The 25806-nt window shown below is 41.0% G+C and overlaps 1 protein-coding gene across 1 annotated transcript in view; it reads right to left on the bottom strand.

Moving 5' to 3' along the window:
* The window catches only part of Rapgef5 (Rap guanine nucleotide exchange factor 5), a 194075-nt gene that overhangs the window by 84660 nt on the left and 83609 nt on the right, over window positions 1–25806 (bottom strand). The window contains exon 9 of the mRNA XM_029484349.1: window positions 19338–19463. Coding sequence (XP_029340209.1) covers window positions 19338–19463 — 126 coding nt within the window. The remainder of the gene's footprint in view (window positions 1–19337; window positions 19464–25806) is intronic.

Raw genomic sequence — 25806 nt, 5'->3', positions numbered from 1 at the left:
GTGGGTAGGGAAGTGGGGGGCGCTATGGGGGACTTTTGGGATAGCATTGGAAATGTAATTGAGGAAAATATGTAATAAAAATATTAAAAAAAAGATGGGAGTCGGGGTCAGGGGGTGGGGAATAAATGGTAACATCTTGAAGTACAAGGTCTAGGTCTTTTCATCATGAGACTTTCAATAAGCTGCATTATCTTGGACATTTCTGAAAAGTAAGTACCAAAAACAAAACAAACAAAAAAACAAACAAAAGCCCCCCCACAAAACCCCAGTAGGTTTGAGAGCATTAATAAAGGAACCATTTACAGAATTGTGGACAGATTTGAGGAAACCATGCAAAAATAGTGCCACGATCTCAGGATAACAAATAGACTTTATTACCTCAGATGAAAGGGCTGCATATCTATGTGAATATAGATCTCACTGGAGCCAGAGATGTAAAGGAGAGTCAGGTGTGTTGGGAGGGTGTTCTGAACAGAATGGGGGCAGCCTCGGAGCTCTATCTCCCATGCTCCCCATGGATGTGGTTCTATTCAGAGCAAGAGAATGCAGGGGTCAGGACTCACTACTTATACCCAGCGAAGGTGCAATGGAGGGAGTGTCTGAGACAAGACCGACCAAACAACTGCAAGTTCCACACCTCAGAGTCTCCAGAGATGCTGTTAACTTATCAACTCCAAGAAGGTCACCGTGTCTATTCCTGCTGTCAAGAAAGCCACTGGAAGACCTGGAAGCTTTGGAGTAGGTATGCTAATGTTTCTAATTCTTACATGCCTGTCTTAATTCTTGTCTAATACAGACAATAATTACCTCATTCAGCTCCTACAGCTTGCTTCATGCTCTGCTCCCATGTGCCATCTGAGAAGCATTACTCAATCACACAGGTGCTATTGTTTTTTGATTTTGGTTGTGAGCTTAGCCTTTAACAGCTGAGCCATCTCCAGCCCTTGTTTTTTTTTTTTTTTTTTTTTTTTTTTTTTTTTTTATCATAGAAGCTTAAATGTTGTTAAGTACTTTTTTTTTATCATAGAAGCTTAAATGTTGTTAAGTACTTCCCAGCAGGTCCTCTTGTCTCAATAAAGAAGTTGTTGGTGGATGACCAGATTTGGGAATCAGGATGGAGGGTAGAGGAGAGCAACAGTGGTAGAGCCAGTTCCGTGCAGATGTTAGCTGCATAGAACAGGGTGTGCTTAGTTTTTTAAATGACATCTATCAACCAGAATTGAGTTGTGTGTGTGTTATTACACATTCACATGCTCAACACAAAGAAAGGAGGGGCTGCCAGTCAAGGCCATGATCTGAGGGTTAGTCCCAGAGAAACTAAGTCCAGAGAGCAGAGTACAGAGTAAGAGAAGGTCAGTTTAGAAGCCAAAGAACAGAGGGTGAAGCTATTTTCCACCTGTGTCTAGGCACTAAGGCTGACTCATCAGACCCAACCAGAGTCCAAGTGACTGGAAAGCTTTCCCAGAGCAGAAACCCAACTGGACCAGACTCTGGGGTACTTTGAACTATGTGTCACTCAGGCAGGCCCTCAGAGAAAAGCCAGGCTCACAGGGGCAGCCAGCCAGCCAGCTGAGGAGAAAGGGGCTGATAGGGCATGTTTTAATATAGAACCAAGGACTATTAAGTTATGTTGCTGGAGAAAAACACACTTCCTGAAGTCCAAGGCATCCCTGTAAATATGAGGACGGTATCCCCTCAGTGGATTTAAAGGCACTAGAAGGTAATATACAAGGACATACCATAGACTCACCCCAACCACCTTTTTGTCAGCAGGGACTAGAACCACACCTTTACCTTACCATAGCTTTTCTCACTAAACCCACACCAGAGGCATGATCCATCTCTGACTATTTTGTGGGTAATGATCAGTTATTAATCACATAAAAGTTATTTGATATTTCTTCAAAGAAGTATAGCCCAAATCAAATTATGTCAATTAACTCCATCAAAGCAAAAGTGGGTATTTCTGGGTTCTGACCCTAGATTCACCACTTACTGGCAGGCTGGCTTGGCTCAAGTTGTTAGATCTCTGTGAGTTTTCTTGCATTGTGTTGGATAATACGTATGTAAACGTCAAAGCTATGTGCTAGACACTGGGAAAGTCTCCATCAAGAGAAAAGCAAACAAAAACAAAACAAAAAACCACATCAGAACAAACTATGTAGGAACAACATGCCATTCCAATATATTAAGATCTAAATGGTGTCCGGGCAGTGGTGATGTATGCTTTTAATCCCAGCACTCAAAAGTAGAGGCAAGTGCCTCTCTGAGTTGAAAGCCAGCCTGGTCTACAGAGCAAGGTCTAACATAGCCAAGACTATATAGAGGGACCCTGTCTTGAAAAACCAAAAAGACCTAAGTGTTACTAAACTCTTTCTGGGTCTTGCTATAATTTTATCAACATATATATATATATATATATATATATATATATATATATATCACTGCATTTTAAGGAAACACAGCACACAATCTTACCCAGTAGGAGCAGCTCTCTTTGGTACAACATGAGCCCCTGGCAAACATCGCAGGAGTTAATTCCATAGCTCACTAAACTAGGAGGAAAGGGAAGCCCAACACCATCTACCCAATCCACCCTCGGCTAGGCCTGCTGGAAGGCACAGGTGTTTCTCTCTAGCAATCTGCAGTATTCCTCAACCCCCAAGGCCAAGAAGCACTTGCTTCTACAATCTAAACTCTAACAGAAAGAGAGACGGACAAGTTCAGGACTCTAACTCTTCCTTTTTTTTTTTTCTTCTTTTCTTTTCTTTTTTCTGATACAGGGTTTCTCTGTATAGCCCTGGCTGTCCTGGAACTCACTCTGTAGACCAGGCTGGCCTCGAACTCAGAAATCTACCTGCCTCTGCCTCCCAAGTGTTGGAATTAAAGGCACGCGCCACCACTGCTTGGCAACTCTTTCATTTTTGAAATGTAAGTTTGCTAGTGCCTATAAGCCCAGCATCTTAGAAAAGGAGAGGGGTGGGTTGTCAACCTGAAAGGGACAGTGAACATCAATCACTGTGATCACATTAAGTGTGGGCAGCAAAGAGCAAAGCAGGGGCAAACAGGCCTCATCTCACCTATAGTTGCTAGAGTCATCATGGCTCTCTGATCCTGCTACCTGTTTACAGAGAGCTTGAGACTCACGGGCATCTTAGCACACATCCCTCCAAAGAACACAACAAAGGCTAAGTGAGAGCACTGCATTTTATGTGTTTTTGGATACAAGTGCACACACACACACACACACACACACACAGAAGCATGAGTTAATAGAGGCCTATTTGAAGGTAATGTAGAGGAAAGGGGAGAACTTCAGATCCAAAATAGATGCTTCAGTGTAGCCTAACACAGAGAAAGAAGGAACATGAAAACCCTGGATGACCAAGACTTGCAACATGGGGACTCATTCAACTCACAGCCCACACTAACTCAGACAATATTCTCTGGATTCCTTCCTGCTGGGTTTTCTAACTGTGAGACCATCAGTACTGAAAACAACCCTTATTTCTACCACTGTCTTCATGTATCCTTAGAGAATGCAAAAATATAATTCATTTCTAACCAAGCTGTTTTTAAGAAGGCAAATTAATGAGTAAATCTGCTATCTGATTTCTATGGAGGGTTTCCAGAAAGGACAACTACAAATGTCACAAAAATTTTCAAGAGTTTCTCTCTCTCTCTCTCTCTCTCTCTCTCTCTCTCTCTCTCTCTCTCTCTGTGTGTGTGTGTGTGTGTGTGTGTGTGTGTGTAAAGATATTCCAAGGTGAAATATCAATATGGACACTTCACTAGAACCCCATAGATGGGGAAAAAAACCTACACTTATTGACTAGGAAAATATTTCTGCAATCTTGTTGCAGATGTAATTGTCACCATAGGTTTGGAAGACTTCTCAGAAGCCTATGAAATCTGAATAACAAGAGGATGGTATAAATTTTCAGTGCAGTATTAAATGGTCAACCCTCACCAGTCCCAATGGTTTTGGCTTCTCCATCCAAATTCCCCCTATAAAGAGTCTGAATCCCAGAAGCCTTTGATAATGCCTCCTAACTGAGGGAATGACTAATTCAGAAACTTAAATTATTTTAAAAATATAGTTTCCCCCTTGGTCAGGCCCAGCAGAAGCATCCTTCAAACTTACATGAGAAAAGTAATCATAAAACATGTTAAAACTGGAAAGGTATCAAGACCATTAAGTCTGTTACTCTTTGCAAATCTTTGTGTGTGTGTGTGTGTGTGTGTGTGTGTAAGCACTGTGCTTGCCGTGTGTTGGCAAAGATTTGTTCTGTGTGTATGCACACACTATGCATGTTAGCTTTAGAGAGGGCAAAGCCTCCCCAAAAGGGCAGCCTCAGTATTTATGCAAGTTATGAAATGAAAAATTCCTCGTTTCCATAGCAATGGCCAGATCACATGGAATGGGCGTGAGGAGATAGGAGGCATCTTAAGTAAACACTCATGGTGGTTGTTTTTTTTTCTTTCTTTCGTATTTTGTGCATTCCTGGGTGTTTTTAGAGACGCGTGCTTTTGGTGTGTGTAATAGCCATCTCAGAAACAGCACTTCACAGTTAGAAACAAGTCTGGAAGAAAAGTAACTAAAACAACGGGCCGTTCTGTGCATAGCCTGCAACTACACAAAGTTGCTGTTAAAATCAATTACAAGAATTAGAAATGCAATGACATGGTTCTAGAGTGCTCTGGGGAAGCAAGCAAGCAAGCAAGCAAACCCAGTCCAGGAGGTGTAAAGGAAGAGGAGAAGCTAAAATGGGGCAGAGATAAATTAGAAAGCATGAGGAATATCTCCTTGGTCTTTTTCTAAGTTGGAGACAGGTATAAAGCAAAGGAAAACAAATGGACTATCAAGAAATGGATTTACAAGATAATGCAGATAAAACGGCCTCTCTTCCCAATTATTAATATGCTCCAGAGGTGTCAAAGGCTAAAATTCTTACATGGAAACTAAAAGTAACAATGATTGCTGTGTCTACTCTGCTAATGATCAACCCTTGCAAAGCTTTATCTACAATTGCAGAATGTGGGTGACGGCTCTCTGACTTTTCTGCTGCCCATTTCTAGGCTGATTCTTAAGAAAGGAAACCTTAAGATTACAAATAACTAACTAACTAAATAAATAAACCATGTGTGTACACATTGTACGAATGGTGCATGTGTGCAGTGCGACTCTGTAGAATGGGTTCTTTCTCTCAGTCTTTCTGTGGATTCTGGGATTGAACGTGGGTCACCAGTTGTGATTTGAATGAAAAATGTGTCCCACATGCTCAAGTGTTGAATGAACACCTGGCTGGCTGGAGAAGTACTGTCACTGCCGGTAGGCATTAAGGTTTTATTTATTTATCTTTGTTCCACTTCCTGCTCACTTGCTGCCTTCTGTGTGCTGATAAAATGTGATTGATTGATCTCATACTGCTCCTGCTATGCCTTCCCCTCAAGACAGACTGCATCCCCTTGGGAACTGAGAGACAAAATAAACCCAATCTTCCTAAAGTTGCCTTTGTCAGGGTGTTCTATCACAGCAACAGAAAAGGAACTGATATCCATCCAGGCATGTGCCCCAAGTGTCTATCAACTGAGCCACTGCACGGGTGGAAGACAGCGAACTTTTTATTTAAAGCGTGAAAATTTCCAATCAACTGCAATCCTACCACTGATACACTTTTGAATTTTCAAAGATCTGATTTAGTGTTTGAACTTGGGAAACATTTCATATCACCCATATTTGCTTTCTCTACCAGTTCCACACTACAAACAAATGCTTAGTGACCAATACCGGAGATCAAAAATTCAAATAGAACATAGACGATGCTCACAGAGTAAGTTTGATGTGTTGGGGATTTAGATGATTTGTATTTTAGAAAAACAGTGGTTTGGGGTGGTGATATGAAGTAGTTTGTAAAGCTACGGAGCTAATAGCAATAACCAGAACACTTGCTTGGTGTTTACAAGAGTCTAATGTCATTAAGAAACAGTATTTGTCAAGATTTAGGAATTCCAGATCTCCGTCTTCTTCAGGACATTCTGAACTCAGAAAAACAATTCCAAATATTTAATAACTTGATTTTAAAATGTTGCTTTAATAACCTGATAAGACAGACAAGTTCTAGCTAGTTAGGCCAGATGAACCATCCATCTCATAGCAACACCATTTGACAATAAATTTTTAAAAGTTCTAGCTATTTTTAAAACATTAAAGAACAGAATGATTCTTGGCAATGAGAGGCATACTCAATTAGACCAGAGGGGGAAAAAAATAAAAGCTACTGGAAGCTTCCCAAACAATGAATTGATTGCCATTATTAAATGGCATCACCCCCTCCCAAAGAATTCAATACTTCAAAGTGTGGATGCTCTAAATTTGTATGTGCATGTATGGGAAGGGATGGTTTTAGAGCTGGAAGAAATCACAGATATCTATATCTTAATTTAGTATATATGGAAATGAGGCTTACAAAGGAAAGCTACCATCCAATTTATAGTAAAAACATTTAACTTGGAAAATTTGTTAACGGAAATTCAATTTCTCCAAAGTAATAAATGTTTTTATACTAACAAAAAATTAACTAAAGTAAACGTATACATGTGATAGGTAATTAAGAAATATGACTTTTACATTATAATAAATAAGTTAGAGAAATGTTAAAGACCTAAATGCAAAAGGCAGTTCCAGAAGAAATTTAAAAGACAGTAATGTTGAGTGTCTACCTGGCCTTGGGAGTGGAAAGGCTTTCCTATATTAAAGGCATATTTTAAGGTGAAGAGGAGTAGGAGAAATAGTTTCTGCTCATAAAAATAAATAAGTAGGAGACAAGCTAGGGGAAAACTATATGTACCAATAACATTTTGTAACCTTGATGCATAAAGTATTTATTCAAGTCGATGAATGGAAAATGGGCCAAGAAGGCAAATGGATTAATTAAGGAGAAAGAGAAACAGATTAGTGTAAGTTACAAACTTACATTACATTAGAAAAGTTACAACTTTTCTAAAAATCATGTAAAGTCCAACAAGGTATTTCTCTCTCTTCCCCAACCACAGAGCAACTTGCCAAAGATCTTAGAGAATCCCCAGAAAAGGCGAAGGTGAGAATGAGAACACTCTGGGTCAAGTGCTTTCACGCACTGTTGGCTGATCACTAAGTAAAACCTAGTACAAGCTTTGATGGGAAGTAGCTGGGCCAAAACACAAAAAGAATTGACACAAGTTGTGTCTGTAAGTACTCACTGTGCTAGGAACGAACCCTTACAGTATAGGGAGAGACTCTTTTAGACCTGGGATAATTGGAAAAACCTATTTGTTCCCAGTGGACAGGTAGCTTAGTATGTCATGAAGTCATAGAGAAATTAACCCATGAGCATACTGGAAGTAGCCAGGAAGGGAGAGGAGCTGTCAATCATCTCTAGGTTCTCTACAGAATCCATATGCTATCTTTCCAGTTGGTAGTTTCAATCATGAAGATATGTGCCTTAAGTTCTGGCATGCTGCCGGATACCTAATTCTGGACCAAAAAACATCCATATAGAAACATCTCCTCCAGATGGAATTTGTTTTCAGAACAGATTGAGACATCGACTAATTGAGGTCCAGGTCTATATTAAAATGCATAGGAGGGTATTTAGGGGTGTTTTATAGCTAGGACCGTTGGGGAGTCAGGAATGGTGATAGATAGCAACATGTAACCTCCTTTACCTTAAGACCTATGTTATTTATGATTAATACTGTAATAGAGTGATACCAAGGAAGTGAAAGGCACGGTGCTAATGCCTTACAGACACATGAGCAACGACAGTTTTGGAAACAAACATCTTATCACAGCCTTTCTCCTCTGGGAGTCTGTCCAACTTTCTCCACTGGATTCACTGCCCTTCTCTTTTCTCCCTGCTTGTTTTCTCATCCTCCCCTCACTGAGCGTTGGCGTCCTCTAGCTCACATCACATACTCAGTAGCTTCATTCTTGGTCACAGTTGTTCACCCACTGTTTCTATCAATGAATGGAGGTGATAATAAATGAATATTATCTCAAACAAACAAACAAACAAACAAAAAAACCTTGCCTCTGTGCATGAAGAAAGAAGGCTAAATCAACATTAAAAATTATCCAGGGCTTCAACGATGTGAACTTTATGTGTGGAAGGTAGCTAAATAAATGACTGCCACATGCAGGGCTCTGCCTGAAGACAGCTCAGTAACTAAAGGGTCCCAATTCCCAGTGTCTGTGGCTCCTGCCTTCAGCTAAAGCATACAGGGCAGATGTTTGCCTATACCCAAGCCTTTGTCCTTCCATGGGGTCTCAAGGGCTGAGACATGCATCTTGTGGTTCTGCATTCAGAAAGAGAAGGCATGGTTTCTGGTTCCTCTATTCTGTACCAGGACAATCTCAAAGCCTAGGTCTTGTATTAACCAGGCATTCTCTCTGCATCCATCCATAGAGATCCCGAGTTAGCCATGCATGGAATGTAAGGTGTAAGTCAGAGTTAAGACACATAAATGGCAAATGACAGAGGGCGGGACACAGCACAGCAAGATGGGGAATAGATGGGGAATGCATTTTTGTAAAAACCTAGTAAGGATTTTTCCAGGGTGTGGTGAGTTTTCTCAGGTCTGGGCAAATTTCCTTCGTGTGCCAAGATTATGAGTAACATTGATGGCCAGGAACTTTATTAGTGACTTGGACGGAAATGGGATCTACTTAAAACTGAAATAAAGGTCAGGTGTACTTGCCAAGTTACAGTGAAAATGCCATTTAATAGTTCAGAGAGTCATCAAAGGTTTTAGTGCACAAGCACCTGGCATTCAAGTACATTCTTTAAAGGCAAATCAAGGAAGGTATCATTGAGGTGTGTGTGTGTGTGTGTGTGTGTGTGTGTGTGTGTGTGTGTGTCTGTCCTCTCACCTCCCCCCCACCCCGAGTTGCTAGGGATTGAATCCAGTGTCTTTTACATGATAGACAAGCCCCCTCCCACTGAGCTACACTGCAGTCCTAGGTTACCGCCTTTCTTTTGTTTCAGTGTTTTATATTCTACCCCATACAGGCTCAAAACCTTCCTTTGCCACCTCCAGGGTTTTAACCTGCAGGAGGAGTGTACTGTTGCCAGCTTGGCCACATGTGTTCCCGTCTCTGCCTTTTTATTGCATCTTTTAAAATTCTAGTCACACCTATTATTAGAGGGGACAGCATAATCTTCATAGCTTCAATTACCCTATTTCCCACCCTGTTTTACAGATATATCTGACTGTTGTTTTAATACTGAGATAATTTTTGGATATGTGCTTCCCAATGGGTATTTAATGAGAAGTACTGAATGACCCCATTTATATTTTGCTGACAAAATTATTGGTTTCTGCTTTCCTGGGATGCTAATTTTCTGATGGGGTAACTGCTAATAAAGAAGGGAAATTTGCTTTACAGAAGCAGTTTATTTGGAGCTAAGGGCCATTTCAATCATGCTAGCCTTGACCCAGGGTCCCACAATGTACAAATACAAGAACACCTAGAGGGTAAACTTGCATGCTCTGCCAAGCCTACAGGAAACACTGCTTTTACTACTGAATTTTGGCTTCCCTTTACAGAAACTAAAGATACATTTGTTTTACTAAGGACATATTACCAATGAAAATATTTTAATATTTTCTTGTGGTTAATGAGCATCCCATGGAACTAATGAATCACATTTTATTTACCACCTGACTTAAGGGGACTGCTTATAAATCTATTTAGCAGGTGCCAGTTTATGAAGGGTACAGCTTTTCACTAACACAAAGCACATGGCGTCTAAGGTTCCTTCCAAAGCCTACACTTCTCAGAGGAAAACTCCACTCCTTGAGTTTATGGTGAAAAATCAGTCTCCCAATTTGTAATGAGTCATAATATGTGATATATAATACATGATACATAGTAAATACATAGTACGTGATATATATATATATATATATAATACCTGATATATGCTCAATACATAATATGTGATACATAATACAGTGAGAGTGAGTTCACTGAGCAGAGAGAATTATAGCATTCCGCAACTATAAATTCAGTTTAGGATTTCTTGATGCATATAACCATTCAAGAACTTTCTCCTCAAGAGTATCACAGTGAATTCTGACTAGGGAAAATTCATGCAAGCTTTGAAGAGTTATCTACACCAAGGGACACTCTCCCTTTTCTTTGGTGGCACAGAGCCAAAAATTTTACCTTGGTAAACTCCACTCCCACTCTGCCTCTGGGGTCACAGGATACATGCTCTTATGACTCATTTACTTTTCCTAAGCCCCTTACAAATCCCTGCCCTCAGGGTGCTTCCTGTTACGGTAACTGTCTTGTGATCATCCTTATGGTGTTCGACTGTTTCTTGGATCTTGAAGATCCCCTAATCCTTTATTATGATTCACCATGCCTTCATCATGCCAGGCACCCCTGGAACATGCACAGAGAAGACACTTATAAAGGACTGTTGAAATTCTTGACTTTGTTCACTTCCTTGCAAACTAATGTATAATAAATGAGCACATACACAGAATTTTGCTTCTCCACCTTTGGTTGGAAGGAAACAATGGGGATGAGACCACAAAATCTATTCCTGCTAAGCCTAAGCACCACAGCACTGACTTTTAAAGACCTGAATAATATCTTTTAGTTTTCAATAACAGTAGACAATTTTTTTAAGTCAAAAAGACAAGGCCAGGGGAAGAAGCTTGGTTGGAAAGTGCCTACCTAACATGCCCAATACCCTAGTTCCATCCCCAGCACCTCAGAGGATGGTGTGCAATGATACACACCTGGAATTCTAGCGCTGAGGAGGAGGTGGTAGAGGATCCAAAGCTCAAGGTTCAAATGTGTGTGAGGCCAGCCTAGGACATAGGATGCTCTCTCTTAAAACATGAGCATAACTGAACCAAACAGAAAGTTAGAGACAAAAGTTTTCATGGAATGGCAAATAGGAACATAGTCTCGTTTTAAGACAAGTATGGGTATTTAGCATGGCTTATTAGAAAAATGCGTACTGTACACTTGCCCACAGTCTGTTAGGTTCTGTTAGGATATTTTAACACTCCTCTATTTTTGTTACCTTAACACAACATTCAGGGCTGCTAGATACCAGATGGGATTTTTTTTTCCTTCCCACCCACTTCCCACCATGGGAGGAAAAGGGATTTTTTTTTTTATTCTACATGAAAATCTTTTGTAAATTCCCTTTCTTCTTCTTTTTCAACTTAAGTATCAGAATCACTTTAGATCAGGAAACTTTGTCTGAATCCATATCAAACAGACAGAGTAAGGTGCACTTCCGTGAGTGTGAGCCAGACAGTCATCGACAGAACCTTTTTCACACTGAAGCTACATGTCGGCTCACGACTGGATTTTACAAAGCCATGGCAGTATACAAGTAAAGATTAGTGGGGATTCAGTGGTGTATCTTTTTAGGGAAAAGATAATAAATTGAAACAGTGCCAAGAGTAGACATTCTATCTTTTCTGAAACTGAAGACCCCAGAGCTGAACTTAAATGTACATGCTGCTTACAGCCTTATGCAAAACAAGAGTGAAGACCATGGAAGAGGAGTCAGAAAGCAAGCTTTATAAGTACTGGCTGTGATCCATCGTCAACATCAAACCCACCCCCACCCTCAGAAGGGGAATCTCAAATGCTAAACACAATGATCTCACTCACAATTCTTCACAAGACCTTAGTGTTCTCCCCAGTCTTGTGTTCTAAGATCACTATCAATGTTACTATAAGCACTAGACTAAACTCACATGGTCTTACACCCTCAGGCCTTTGTCACCTGGTCCTCCTAACAAGAACAGGATGCTGTGGCCACTTGACTACTCATACAGTTGCCATGCTCTCTCAGGCCATCACACTTGTCTTTCCTCTCTCTACATGCCCGGCGCTCCTTATCTCTCTATTCTTCCAACCACTTACATTCTCCCTTCTCCTTGGGGAAGTCTGTGTACCTTTCTTGACAAGACTTGAAGTCTCTATTCATAGTCTTCACCTACCTGCAATCCCACCTCCGACATGGGTAACTGAACTTAGTCTTGGATTCCTGGTAGAGCAACAGCAATACAAGGGGACTGGACAGTTCCCTGGGAGGGAGGCACATTATCAGCTGGTACCCCCACCTCTCTATTCTTCCATAGCTCTTCTTTTCCATTCTTCACTGAAGCATGATTCTTATAGAACCTCCATCTGCTGGGGTATCTTTTCCATAACAATCTGTCTCCATGTATCTGCTATACACCTAAATAAAACCAGTTTGCCAAGGAGTTATAGTGTTACTTGTCCAGACAACAGCTGATAAAGTATTGACAAAGTTATATTAGTTTAGATCACTCATGCATGGAAGTAGAGAAGAAAAGCATTAGAGCGTAGCCAAGGTTCTAGAAAGAGCTACCATGAGAGTGGGGGCAAGGGAGACAATAGCCAAGAAAAAAAAAGAACTGGTTTCCAATATATCATTTTAATTATTTCCTAGCCATGGTGGAGATAATGTGGCTATTTTAGTTTAGAAGAAACTAATAAACGTAGGGAACACTTGTACAGACGGAAACAAGATTCTTTGACAACAAGAGTTTAAGAAATCAAACTGAGCCAGGATTCACTTTCTCATCTGGGCTTTCAAAATAAAAGTGAATATATTCAGAAAAAAAAAACCATAACAACAAAGTTCTCTCTCTTAAAAACACTGAAGCTAATTTAAAGGCGGGAGAGGGGAGGGCAGGATTTGCAATGGGCTTCTTCTGAGAACTGAAAACAACAGTTAATGAGCAGATGGCTCCACCAGACAGCACGAAGCAGCCCTGAGACACACTGGTAGTCTAGCTGCCATTTGGAGGGAGAAAAACAAAGTCTAGAATTCCAGGAGCACACAGAGTGAACCAAGCTTGTAAGCCTTGTTCCCAAATGGGTGGAGGAAAATGACTCTGAGAACTGTGTTTGCTGGGTAATGGCTCTCATTCTCAACACCTGTAGAGTGGAATTACTGAGACTTCATTAAACACTGTCTTGAAAGAGCTGTGTTCCTTATGTTTAAAGCTATATGCTCAAAAATTTGTAGATTTAAAATCTAGATTAAAAACTTCTTGTGAGCAAAAATTACCATCTCCTACCATTGGTGTTCCTTTGAGACCAGGTGGACACTGATTCGAAATGGACCAAAATAATTTACTCAAGGAAGCCCCTTTTTCTATGAAAAGATAGCTTTAATACTAACCCAAACTCAAAGTCAAGATTTTGTTATCCAGAAAAGTAACGTGATTTCAGTTTGGTGACTTCTGTTTTATAAATGGGCAGCTTAAGGTCTTAAGAATTCACTATTACATCTGATTTCTGGCGTTCAATATAAACAATGATGCTAGAAATTTCTATTCATATTTAAATAGTTTGGGGGTTAAATCATTTTAATGGAAAACTTTTAATGGGATGGGATCTGGAATTATTCTCATCTAGATGTATAGTACAAATCTGAATATAAACTATATAACAACAACAACAAAACCCTTTTATATAGAGTAAAACCATTTCCACCCTACATGTAGCCCTACTCTTTAAATAAAACAAAGTCATAGGAACAAAGTTTGGGTATATAAACTATGGGTGACAGCAGTCAGATATTCTAAACCACTTCTCAGCAATCCTTAAACAAGGAGCCCCTTTGACGTCTGTAGAATTCCAGGATGAGGCTGCAGGAAACAGGGAAGAGGAAATTCCTGTCCAGAGGGAGTGATAGCCAGCTTTCCCTGGGGTAGGCAGCAGTACATGCCAAGATTCAGTTTCAGCATGAGCCAAGTCCCCTTCCCACCCATATCTCATGAGTGAATTGGAGAAGGGGAAGGAAGTAGGGTGGGTCCTCAGACTTAACAAAGGAACTGAAGAAAACCGGGTGGGAAGAGGCAGGGTGGAGACAAAACCCCTCAGGAAAGTCCTGCCGAACAATTGCTTACATACACATTCTACTAGTGGACACTGGGGAGTCAGTATGTACTGCTAATGTACAGTGTAATGTCCACAGAGCATAAGGAGAAACATTTTCATTTCAAGAGAAACAGTTTCAGTTTTCTGGTCAACACTACACCTATCTTCCAGAAAATCACACCCACATCTATGCAAAAATGTCAAGATATCTGTTTTACTGATGCTAAAATGTGAAGAGTACCAAGTACCCCAGGCTTTCCTTGTCTTGCCTCCCCATCTCCCTAAGGTGTCTTTGCATTACTGTATCCCCTTCCACCAGGGATGCCGGTCTCATTCATTCCTCCTTCTCTTCCTCCTCTTCCTCCTCCTCCTCTTCCTCTCCCTCCTTCTCCTCCTTCAGAGAAACCAGGACTCATGTCATCTTAGGTTCCTCTCTCCTGTGTGTCCTTACTTCAGTGACAAGGGGTTTGGGAATATGTACACCAGAATTCACCCAGCCTAACTCTACCTAGTCACCATCAGCCTCAGCTTCCCAACCGGACAGACTGGAAGAGTCTTCAATTAGAATTGTTTAAATCCAACTCAAACTTACTTTTAAAAATTTAAAACAAGGTCAACTTTTATCTCTGCTATAGGAAAGGTTCCAGTGTCCCCAGCCGTAAATCCCCCTCCTCACACAAGTTTATCACTTTGGGTCCTCAATGCGCCTATCCTGTGGAGGTCTCTTTTAATGGCTTTTCTTCACAACTAGATTAACTTCTTGATGAACAGGAGCTAGCACAGTTATTCTAAATTCACCATGGTATCAACATAAGTAAAAGTTTAGTGAATGAATGAATAGGAAGAGAACATTCTAGAATGACAGTATTAGTCAGACTAACTCAGAAGACATAGGTCAAAAGAGCAAGCCTAACATTAATAGTGACCTTTTCTGAACTAAGCAGGATAGTGTTCCAGCAAATAGCAGCATTTGGGCAAATGACCAATTAATTTGGGCATAACCAGAGTTGCTCTCTGCTAGAGATATTTCGAGGGGATTGTTCTGGAATAAAAACCAACAACAACAACAAAACTTCTATGTGGTCTCTATACCACTAGCCAGCTAACAACTCATAAACCAGATATGCTTTAAGATCCAGCATAACCCAGGGAAACAGAGCAAAGTCAATGCAATGGCCTATGTGGTTTGGGGACAAAGCCCCAAAGGGAATAACCATTCTCGTGATAAACAGAGCATCATGGCCAAGCATGTTGGTGCAGATCTATAATCCCAGCCGCACAGAGATAGGACTGGAGGACCATAAATCTAAAGCCACACAGAGCCATATAGTGAGATCTATCTCAAAAGACAAATGTAAACAGAAAAACAACACAACACAAACAACACAACACACTTGTTTCTACGCTGTATTCAAGAAACAACCAGTACTCAAAAAATATTGAATATAAAGAAGAACATGCATCCTCAATTATGAATCATCAAGCTCTGTCACTTCATGCCTAAACCGTTCCTAACATCTACCGCCTTGTCAGTTCCCACAGGCTAGCACCTCTTGTCCGACTAACTACAACAGCTTTGTAAGATTCTTGCCAACACTTCCCTCTTCCTCACCCAGCTATTCCTCTGAACTGAAGCCAGAGATGCCTGACAAAGCCCACGACTGCCCATGTTACTTGTCTTCGTTGATAGCTCTCCTTTGCCAAAAAGACAAGTCCAAACTCACTGGGGAGGCTTACTTCGTCTTTCACAACTGCATTTTAGCTTTCCTTCCAGCCCACCCGTTCCATTCCTCATGAATCACCAATAGCTGGTTCCTCTGCCTAAAATGCTCTTCCCTGCTATGTCCTTCTCTCTGAAAACCAGTAATCCTACAAGGTCAAGTGCAAAATTCCTGTTCACCCCTTTCCTCTACTGACACAACCACAGAATTAAGACTCACAAATTCTATGCCTACATAAGAGGTTCATTTCCTCAAAGAGTTAATGATTGAATGTTAATTCTCCCATCAAAATGTTTAGAAGACACTGTCCTATTTTTGCCCTCTTGTTTAAGCCTCCACATACTAATTATCAACACCTAGAAATGAGTGCTGCCCAATTTTGCCTATAGCTAGTTAACAGAACATAGTTATGCCGAATGATTCCTAAGAAACATGATAATTGCAATTCTAAATTTTTCTTCCTGCAACTCCCTGGCATAAGCACATAGTGAGACATTTTTATGATTTCATGAATTTATAATCATAGCATTTGTCAGTTCAAGAAAATACTAAAAACGTCCACTCAGCAAAGTTTAGAGCTAAGACGAAAGAATGGACCATCCAGAGACTGCCCCACCCCAGGGGTCCATCCCATAATCAGCTACCAAACACAGACACTATTGCATATGCCAACAAGATTTTGCTGAAAGGACCCTGGTATAGCTGTCTCCTGTGAGGCTTTGCCACTGCCTGGCAAATACAGAAGTGTATGCTCACAGTCATCTATAGGATGGAACACAGGGCCCCCAATGGAGGAGCTAGAGAAAGTACCCAAGAGCTGAAGGGGTTCTGCAACCCTATAGGTGGAACAACAATATGAACTAATTAGTACCCCCAGAACTCGTGTCTCTAGCTGCATATGTAGCAGAAGGTGGCTTAATTGGTCATCATTGGGAAGAGAGGACCCTTGGTCTAGCAAACTTTATATGCCCCAGTACAGGGGAAAGCCAGGGCAAAGAAGTGGGAGTGAGTGGGTGGGGGAGCAGGGGGGTGGGGGGACAGGGTATAGGGGACTTTTGGGATAGCATTTGAAATGTAAATGAAGAAAACATGCAATAAAAAAAAGAAAAAAGAAAACAACAACAACAACAACAACAACAAAAGTCCACTCAGAAGGCTCTAATCCCCTTCAATTTGTAATAGACCACTAAGAGTAACAAGGGCTTTGTTTTGCTAACTATGCCATGCATAGCAGTTATCCTTCAAAGTTACTTTCCTATTTGGACACATACTCATGAGAGGGATGTTCTGTAACTGGAGAACAGAGCAGAGTGAAAACAATAATCCAGTAGACAGTTGGGATTCTAACTTAAATGTTGCCATTATTTACTTAGCTAGCTTCAGCCAGGAAAGGTAGATGAGATTTAAAAATGACAAAGGAAAGGAACCCTGTGCACAGCAGCAGGGCTGGGTCATTACTGTGGAATAAGGAGAGCAAGCAGCAGACTTGGGCTGACATTGCTGAACTGCAGTTTCCTCAGGGGCTGTGTGCTTCAACTGAGCTTCCCTGAGCAGGAGCAGAGGCCTGGGATTGCACACTAAAACTCATGAGGACTCAACTTAGCAAAAGCATTGTTACAACAGATTCTCAAGATATGAGAGGTTAAAATACGGGAAGAAGGCTTGGAGTTTTAGATAATGATTGTAAAAATCTGCAGGCGCCTAATATACAGCCATTCCTTTATGAAAAGATGCATCAGTTTCAGCTCGCTTGCTGACTGGCTCAAGTGGGGTCATCCTGCAGATGGAGAGTTAAGCTGGACGGGAAAGTCTGTGTGGGGAAAGGCATAACTCGAATGTTTGTTTAAACATTTTCCTTCTTAGATGCAAACATTTCAGAGATGTGAATGCATCAATCACACGACCTTCATGCAAGAACTAAAATACATTACTGTCCTGTTTTAGAGACTTCAAAAGGTTTAAAGGCAGCAGCAGCAACAACAACAACAATAACATAATCATAAGCCAAACTGCAAATCTTCACACTTGAAATTTCTTGATCCTTTAAAAACCTTACCAGTGACTAGCATTAGCTTCGGATTTCTACATTTTGGGAGGAATCTCAATCTCACTAGCTGTAACTATAGTGTTCTGTATACTAATAATTACAAAACAAAGGCAACACAGGTGTCCTGTGAACAGCACAGAGTTCTTCATGGCCTGAAGCCTATGGTTAGTTCCTGCAGAATGAGACTCTACCATTTTTCTTTGAACAATTCTGCCCTATTTTGAGTTGTCAGCAGTTCAATGCATCTGATTTGCAATCACCCATAATATACAGCATTCATTTAAAGGTCTACTAGGAAGGCAGAACACCAGCAATTGCACTATGATATGTTTTCACACTGTCAACAGACTCATGATGCATTTTGAAATAAAAAGGCACAAGAAAGCTGCTAGTCTCCTAATTAAAATGAATCCAAAGGAATAGAAGCTTAAGAAGTTCATTGAAGCTACATATTAAAATATATAAATATCCCAAGGGTATGACTAGGTAAGGATTAGGCTGTGACACAGGCAAACTATTAAAAGCAAAGGATGCTTTTAACACCTTAAAAAAGTACTTGGACTTCTTGGTAATACCCAACAAATGGCAGATGCTGAATCTTCCAACTATAAAGCCAACCACTAGCCCTACAACATTTCAATCTCAAGGCTCTGAAATTATCTTTATGATTCCTTTTACTTGAGATATCAGTCCTTACAGTGCTAAGCTGCCAAACTATTAAAAATATTCCATGTTAACAAGCTGAACAACTAGCCATGGAAGTCCCAAGCCACCGCTTGCTCAGGAAAACCCTGTCATTTGCATCGACGGACCTGTGGCTGAAAAAGCACTAGCAGTTTCTTCTCTCCTGGCAGAGTTTGAAAATGTGGGGGAAAAAAAGTTATAGCCAGAGAACCAGAGAAAGACAGAGAACTGATCTCCTTTGTGAGCAGTCCTGGACTGCAAGAGTGAAGTCTTACAAATAACAATCAGAGGATCACAATATGTGGCAAGAGAAAGCTGCTACATTGTCTTCCCAGCCTGAGGGCAGCATTCTCAGCTCTAAGGCTCCAGCTGAATAATGGCTTTGAGGGGACTAAGCAGATCATTCCCCACCCCCCCACCCCGGCTTTCACTGTATCCACACAATATCACTCTTGTTGGAACACAGCATTCAGAAGCCACTGGGAAGTCTCCATCCGACCCGCCCTCAGTGAGAGCGGCTATAATCTGTTTTTCTGTCCTTATCTATTTCTAGAGAGCCAGGGTTACATTCCTTTGGAGATGAGATCCATGACCAAGATGAACACAAAAATACATCAGCACATTCGTTTAAAAAAAATCTATATTCTCTGTACTATGTAATGGAACAAGGTTTCCAGTGTAAGACCAGGAAGCTCACTATTATGATAGATATGCATGCATTCGTAGTTAAGTTTTTATATGACTTACTTCTGAGAGGAGCTTTCCTACAAACCTAGTCCCCAAATCACTAGATTAAGAGTTCAGAGCATCTACCGTCTTTATAGTAAGAAGGATGCTTTCCAAAGGCCAAATCCTAAACAACCACAATAAAATATTTGTGCCTTCATATATACAGCCAAGCAGAATCATTTTCCAGTCATTAGACCCACATCCCCAGGAGGAAAGGGCTTACCTGTTCCAACTTCTCCGATTCTTTTTTTTCTGTCTGTAAAAACTGACAGTTTTCTCTTGCCAGCTTGTGGACCAGCTCAATACGTCCGATATCATCTCTCTCTTGAAGCTTGCACATCACCCCAGCCTTCAGAGTTGGAGAAAATGCGAAGAGATACTTAAATCCACAGTCCCAGGACATGACACCACCACAAAGTTCACCTTATAATAAGCACATTTTAACTGTGACCCGAATTAAAGCATGGCCTTCATAAAAGATTTTTGCCTCTCCAAAGTTAAATCTGTGTTATTTTAATGCAGAGCGATACCATACTAGAGACTTCAAATTGAGAGCATGTATCAGTCTACTTTAAGAGCTGGAAGGGCGAACTAAATCATTTGCTACTACGTGTGCGCCTGATATGCTGGCATTTGTTTGTTCCTGACAGCCTGTTTCCTGTTACATAAGCAAAGCCTAGCAAAAGGTTAAAAATTCATGGGAAAGTTAGCCAGGAACCACTCTGGCAAAAAGGGTGAAGTGATACAGAGTCCTAAAAATAACAGTCTACAACTTCCCAATTCTTTAGCCAGAGTGGATCATTCCATGGACAAATACAGTTAGCAAGAACGTTATGGGATAAACTTTTTTCACAACTGGAAAATTACTATGAGGACATAAGTAAAAGCATTCACGAGCCTTTAGAAACAATTCACTAAGCATCACTCATTTCTTTATATATTGAGGTCTTAAGCAGGAATAATATAGGAAGGTGGTGACTCGTTTAGAACAGGAAAAAAAAGAGGTAATTCTAACACAGAGACTATAAATTATTTCTACTCAAGTCCTTTCTCAAATGGTTCACACAGACATACTGAGGCATGATCTAATAAAGAAACCTGAAGTTAACTTGGCAAGATTAGTCAAAACCATTGAATCTTTATTTACCCAATATAACCTACAGGATTTGAATATACTCAGCAATGTGACCAAATATGGGAAGGGGATTTGTGAGAGCTCTCAAGTTTCATGGTCTTAGCAGTTTGTATGAAAGTCACCACATTGCTGAGTGGGTAACACAGAAATACAACCAGACATGCAAAGCAACAACTACAACTTTATTTCCAAAGGCTCAGAAGAAAGAAAATTCTCCAAGTAGCCATCACAGACCCCTAGGGGGCAGCATGCAGAATTCTCCCACTAAAGTGTATGGCTTGTGCTTATAACATTCCTCATGAGTGGTGTTCTAGTTTCTTTCCTAAGTTGCCTTGCACAAGGACCTCATCTTATCTTAAGACATCCTGTACAGTGGTGGAAAGCCAGAACTGCTGGAAAGTCCCGTACAACCCCAGAAGTTATTTAATGTCAATCCATGAGCATAGTTTTCCCTTTTAAAGCAACTGGAACAAGGGCTATCCCTTATCCAACAACACAATCTTTCTAGTATTAAACATACATACTTATTGCAACATCACTTAATATTTTCAAGATACATATCTCTGGGTGTCTATTTTATTTTATACATTGTTCAATAGACTTTGAAAACCACCCACTTAAATCCTAGAGCTATAGGATTAAACTCCTCGAAGTCCCTCACATTCCTCCAGTTTGCACTCAACAGAGGTTATAACACAAACACACACATACACACAGATACACACAAACACATACACGAGAGAGAGAGACAGAGACAGAAACAGATAGACATAGACACAGAGAAAGAGATAAGAGAGGCGAGAAAGAGACAGACAGACAGAGAGACAGGAGAAAGATAGAGAAACAGACACACAGAAAGAGGTACAGAGGAAGAAACACAGAGAGACACAGAGAGAGACACACACAGAGATACAGAGAAAGAGACACATACAAAGAGACAGAGGAAGAGACAGAGACACAGGGAGATACAAAGAGACACAGAGAGATACAAAGACACACTGAGATATAGAGAAGAGACAAATAGACACACACACACAGAGAGAGAGAGAGAGAGAGACAGAGAGAGAGAGAGAGAGGTAGTATATGACAGGAAAGAAAAATAAAGTATAAGGGGGGGGGAACAGAGCAATAATTAGAGGTCACCTCTGAACCTGGAGATTTTCTAATAAGATGGCATTTGAATAGAAACCTAAAAGAAGCAAAGAAAAGATGGTGTCAACCCCCAAAGGAAGAGTGTGTTACCCAGAGAACAAAGATCCCCAGGCTTGGTGTACTTGGCATGCTGAAGGACCAAGAAGGGAATATCATCATGGTATGACAGACCAGTCAGGGGATAGCTGGTGAGACCATCAGAGAGGTGCAGAGTCAAATCAAATAGCTTTCTTACAGGCTATGTAGAGAGTTCATAGTCCTAAATGGGGTGTCTGTATCAAATCTATTTCCTCGGGGTTCAGGGAACTCTGTGGATGAGGACGCAGAAAGATTGTAAGAATGAAATGATAAGAAGCAAGGTCTTCTGAACACACATCTATCAACTCAGATCGTGGCAGCATGCACAGGGCCAGCAAGGGTCTGCACAGATGGGGCTCCACCACTGAGAGAAGTGGAAACAGGCCCCCATCCCTAACTCAAAAGCCATGTGCAGTTGATAATCACTTGCAAATGAAAAACAGGTTCTCTTCAATGGAGTCTCGCTGGGTAGACTAACCTCTCTTTACAGGCAGGCCTCAAGCCCAGCAGTAGATGCCCAACACAAACTGGACTCAGTGGATCTTTGAGGATTCTCTGTCCTATAATGTTTAGTTATGACAATATATTTTTTTAAAACTTTAGAGGTCTTTTGCATGTGTATGTGTGTAGGCTTCCAATTTTCTTTTCTTTTTTGAGAATCCTGCATGTACATATGTGTGTCTCTGCATCTACACATGCTTTTTCTTTGGCTTTTTCTTGTGTTTGTTTTGTCTTACTCTGGTTGCTTGGTTTTGTTTTATATTATTATTATTTAGATGCCTGGGCTTTTTTTTTTTTTTTTTGGTTGTTGTTGTTGTTTTTGTTTTCCAGACAGGGTTTCTCTGTGTAGCCTTGACTGTCCTGGAAGTTGCTCTGTACCAGCCGTCCTCAAACTCACGAGATCACCTGCTTCCACCTCCCAGTGCTGGGATTAAAAGCATACACCACTACCACCCACCTGGTTGCCTGTTTGGTTTTTAACAAGAGACAGAAAGAGTGTGAATTCAGATGGGAGGGGCCGAAGGGAGAATCTTGGAGGAGTTAGGGGGTGGTGCTGCAATCAGAATATATCATATGAAAAAAAAATCATTTTCAAGAAAAGAGAAATGAAAAAATAAAAATAAAATAAAATATAACCCTGTATGACTATAGATGGCACTAATTATATAAATATAAATAAATATATATATATATCCAAAGTAAAGATAATATATTTTGAAAGTCTCTATCATAAATAAATAAATAATAAATTTTTAAATAAATATATGTTCATCCTGATTTCAACTTATAGAATGTATAAGCACATTGAAATATCACATGGTATGTATCTAATTTAGATAGATAGATAGATAGATAGATAGATAGATAGATGATAGATAAATTAACTATAAAGATCCACTTAGCAATGACCTGATGAACTGGATTTTCTGTTCTTTGGAGGAATTGAGTTGGGCATTGGCCATTTAGCATCTTATATTAACAGGGCAACATTGCTTTTAATTAAAAAAAAAACCCCACAAATACACAGAAGTCACAGAATATACATTTTAGTTTAATAGTGAGAGTTATAATAATTAGTCTTCATAAAAATGAACTATGCTACTTCTTAAAATTAATTATGTGTCTTAGTTAAGATATGAGCTAATAGGCAGTCAAGAAAACTGGCCCTGAGTCATGAGAGTGGTTGAACTGGCCCTGCCCCTCACCAGCTGCAGCACTCAGGAGACTGAGCCCTGCACCTCATCTGTGCAACACAGTAGAGTTAACTCTGATGGCAAAGGCACGGGTGAGCCAAACTCCAGCATGGGAAAGCTAGAGAGCTGACTGGGCCCCTTGTGGGCTGCAGCAATTGGGAGTGTGGGCCCCATGCAGCGACTGGGCAGCACAGCAGAGCTGGCTCTGGAGGTGTGGGTGAGAGTGAGTCAACCCTGAGGGAAGATGGCAGGCAGCATTGGGTGGTCTAGCCAGAGCAGTGTCAGAGAACTCGCCCTGGTGGTGCAGATAAAACAGAGCCAGCAGGCTGACCATCTCAGCTATCAACCAGGCCCAGATCCAGGGCTCTGAATTGGCCTACCCCCAAATCTATATTATTGGTGAATAGCTGGGATATGTATAATGGCCAGTTCTGCTGATTCAAAGCTGCAGGATCTCCATGACACCAGGCAACAACAGAATAGCCAGGAGGAGTCCAGGTCAGGGTCCAATATTGATGATGTCACAAAAGTCAGAGACCTAGAACCAGACCAATGACTCAATGCAATGGACATTTGCAAGTGAAGGTGTGTGGACAGAGAGATATACTGTGGGACATACTATGACATACTACAGCTTCCACGATGAGATGTTTTATACGCTTTGGTTTTCTCTGTGTGTAGGTGTGTGTGTGTGTGTGTGTGTGTGTGTGTGTGTGTTTTATCTTAGGGGGAAGTTTATGAGAGTGAAGGGCGGCCATGAGGGGTGAGGAGATGAGTGGAACTAAGGTGCATGATGTGGCACAAAGAATCAATAAAAGTTGTTGAGAGAGAGAGAGAGAGAGAGAGAGAGAGAGAGAGAGAGAGAGAGGGAGAGAGAGATGAGCTGATGATATTTTATCAGGTATGTTATAAAAATACATTGTACTTACATTAAGTATTAACTAATCTGCAAAACAATGAGTGATATTAAAATACATGACAGTGCTTTGCCTACAGACAAAAGTTTGGATTCTTGTTCTGAACAAGATGAAACTCTTGGGAACGGTTTGAGAGGAGAATGATTACAGATGTGCACAAGTAAGGTTGAAGTAGTTGGGACAAGAAGAACATGAAGGAGACAAACTGGCTTTCACACAGGATGTGTCTCAGAGCTTCAGGCAGCAGAAGAGATGAAAAGACTTGATGGGTGTCTAGAAGCATTTCCAAAGCAATGTCTGAAGATTTTTTGGGGGTGCATTCCCCAAGAATTTGTAAATATTAGTGTCATGTGAAAGGAAGGTACCTATTCAAAGTCCCAGTAGCGATGGGGATGGCAGTCCGTAGGCTCGGAAGCAAAGACAAGGGTTGGGGTGAGATGTTGGGACCATCCAGAGTATAGATAGCATTGCTCTAGTTGTATGAATGCAAGATATAAATCAAAGAGCTGAGTACAATGTTTAGAAATGGGAAGGTGCAGTGAATCACAGGGAAACAGGAAGACTGAGCAGTTCCTGGGACAGATGGAGAACTAAAGGGGTTTCCACATGTGGGGTAGCAATCAGCCAGTACACTGCCCCAGTATGATGTAAGAAAGATGCTTCCAAATAACCATCAACTCGACAAAGATAATTTGTGACTTTGAGGAGAGGACTCTCCTCTCGAGGTGGGCAGGGGACAGCTTCACTAGCATGCAGCTATCAGAGAAGCCCAAGATGCTGTGATAGACTGGCCCCAGCTGGAGCAGGATGAGAGCAGGAATTCTGCTGGCTTGATATAGCAGAGATGAGGGGTACTTCAGCATATTTATCTATGTTAGAAATCATCAACCACACAGGGAAATCTGACCATACAAGGTGGGGGGGGGTGAAGGGAGAAAATGCAAGTGAGCGCATTTTCAAGATTAATACTCGAGTATTGAAAAGAAAACAAGACAGGAATATAAATATCAGTGCTCCAACCACTGGAACAACAGGCAGCATGCAGGTAGGCTGGCAGAGTCTGATGGTGACAACTCATGGAGATTCTTTACTGAAGGCATGTTTTTCCCCAGAAGTTATTAAGAGTAAGAATTGGGAAGAAGATGGTGGTAGTCTGAGAAACCATGGCACACAGCAGACATCTAAGTGGCTAGTGTTAGCGAAATTCTCATACCAGGCCAGACAGTAAAATACCTCAAGCTTTCTGTTACAAGTACTGGGCTCTGCAAGCAAAACCCTGGAGCAGCAAAGGGTGGTGGGTAAGCAGATGGGATAGTCTTGCGCGTGTCCAACTCGACCAGCAAGAACTACGCTGCAACAGCTGCACGCGTTTATTGGGAGAGCTTGATTGTAGAGGCGAAGAGATGCCGAGCCCAGAACTAGTGCTGCTTATATAGGCCTAGGAGAGGCGTGTCTCACACCCNGATTGGTTATGCACTATACCTCATTTGCATGTTCCTCATCTGATTGGCTACTTTCTCTCAGTATCTCACAGAACCTCATTAACATACCTCATTTGCATGTCTCANACCTCATTTGCATGTCTCACATCTGATTGATTATTCTCTTAGTACTTTGCAGAGCCTCATTATCATGCCCGGGCCAGGCAGTGTTTTGGTGAAAAACTTTACTGCATAAGTAAGCATTGGTCGTTTGCTCAAACTTATGCGTGGTGGC

Source organism: Mus caroli, chromosome 12, assembly GCF_900094665.2.
Source record: "Mus caroli chromosome 12, CAROLI_EIJ_v1.1, whole genome shotgun sequence".
NCBI classification, from domain to species: domain Eukaryota; kingdom Metazoa; phylum Chordata; class Mammalia; order Rodentia; family Muridae; genus Mus; species Mus caroli.
This window is presented reverse-complemented; position numbering and strand designations above follow the sequence as displayed.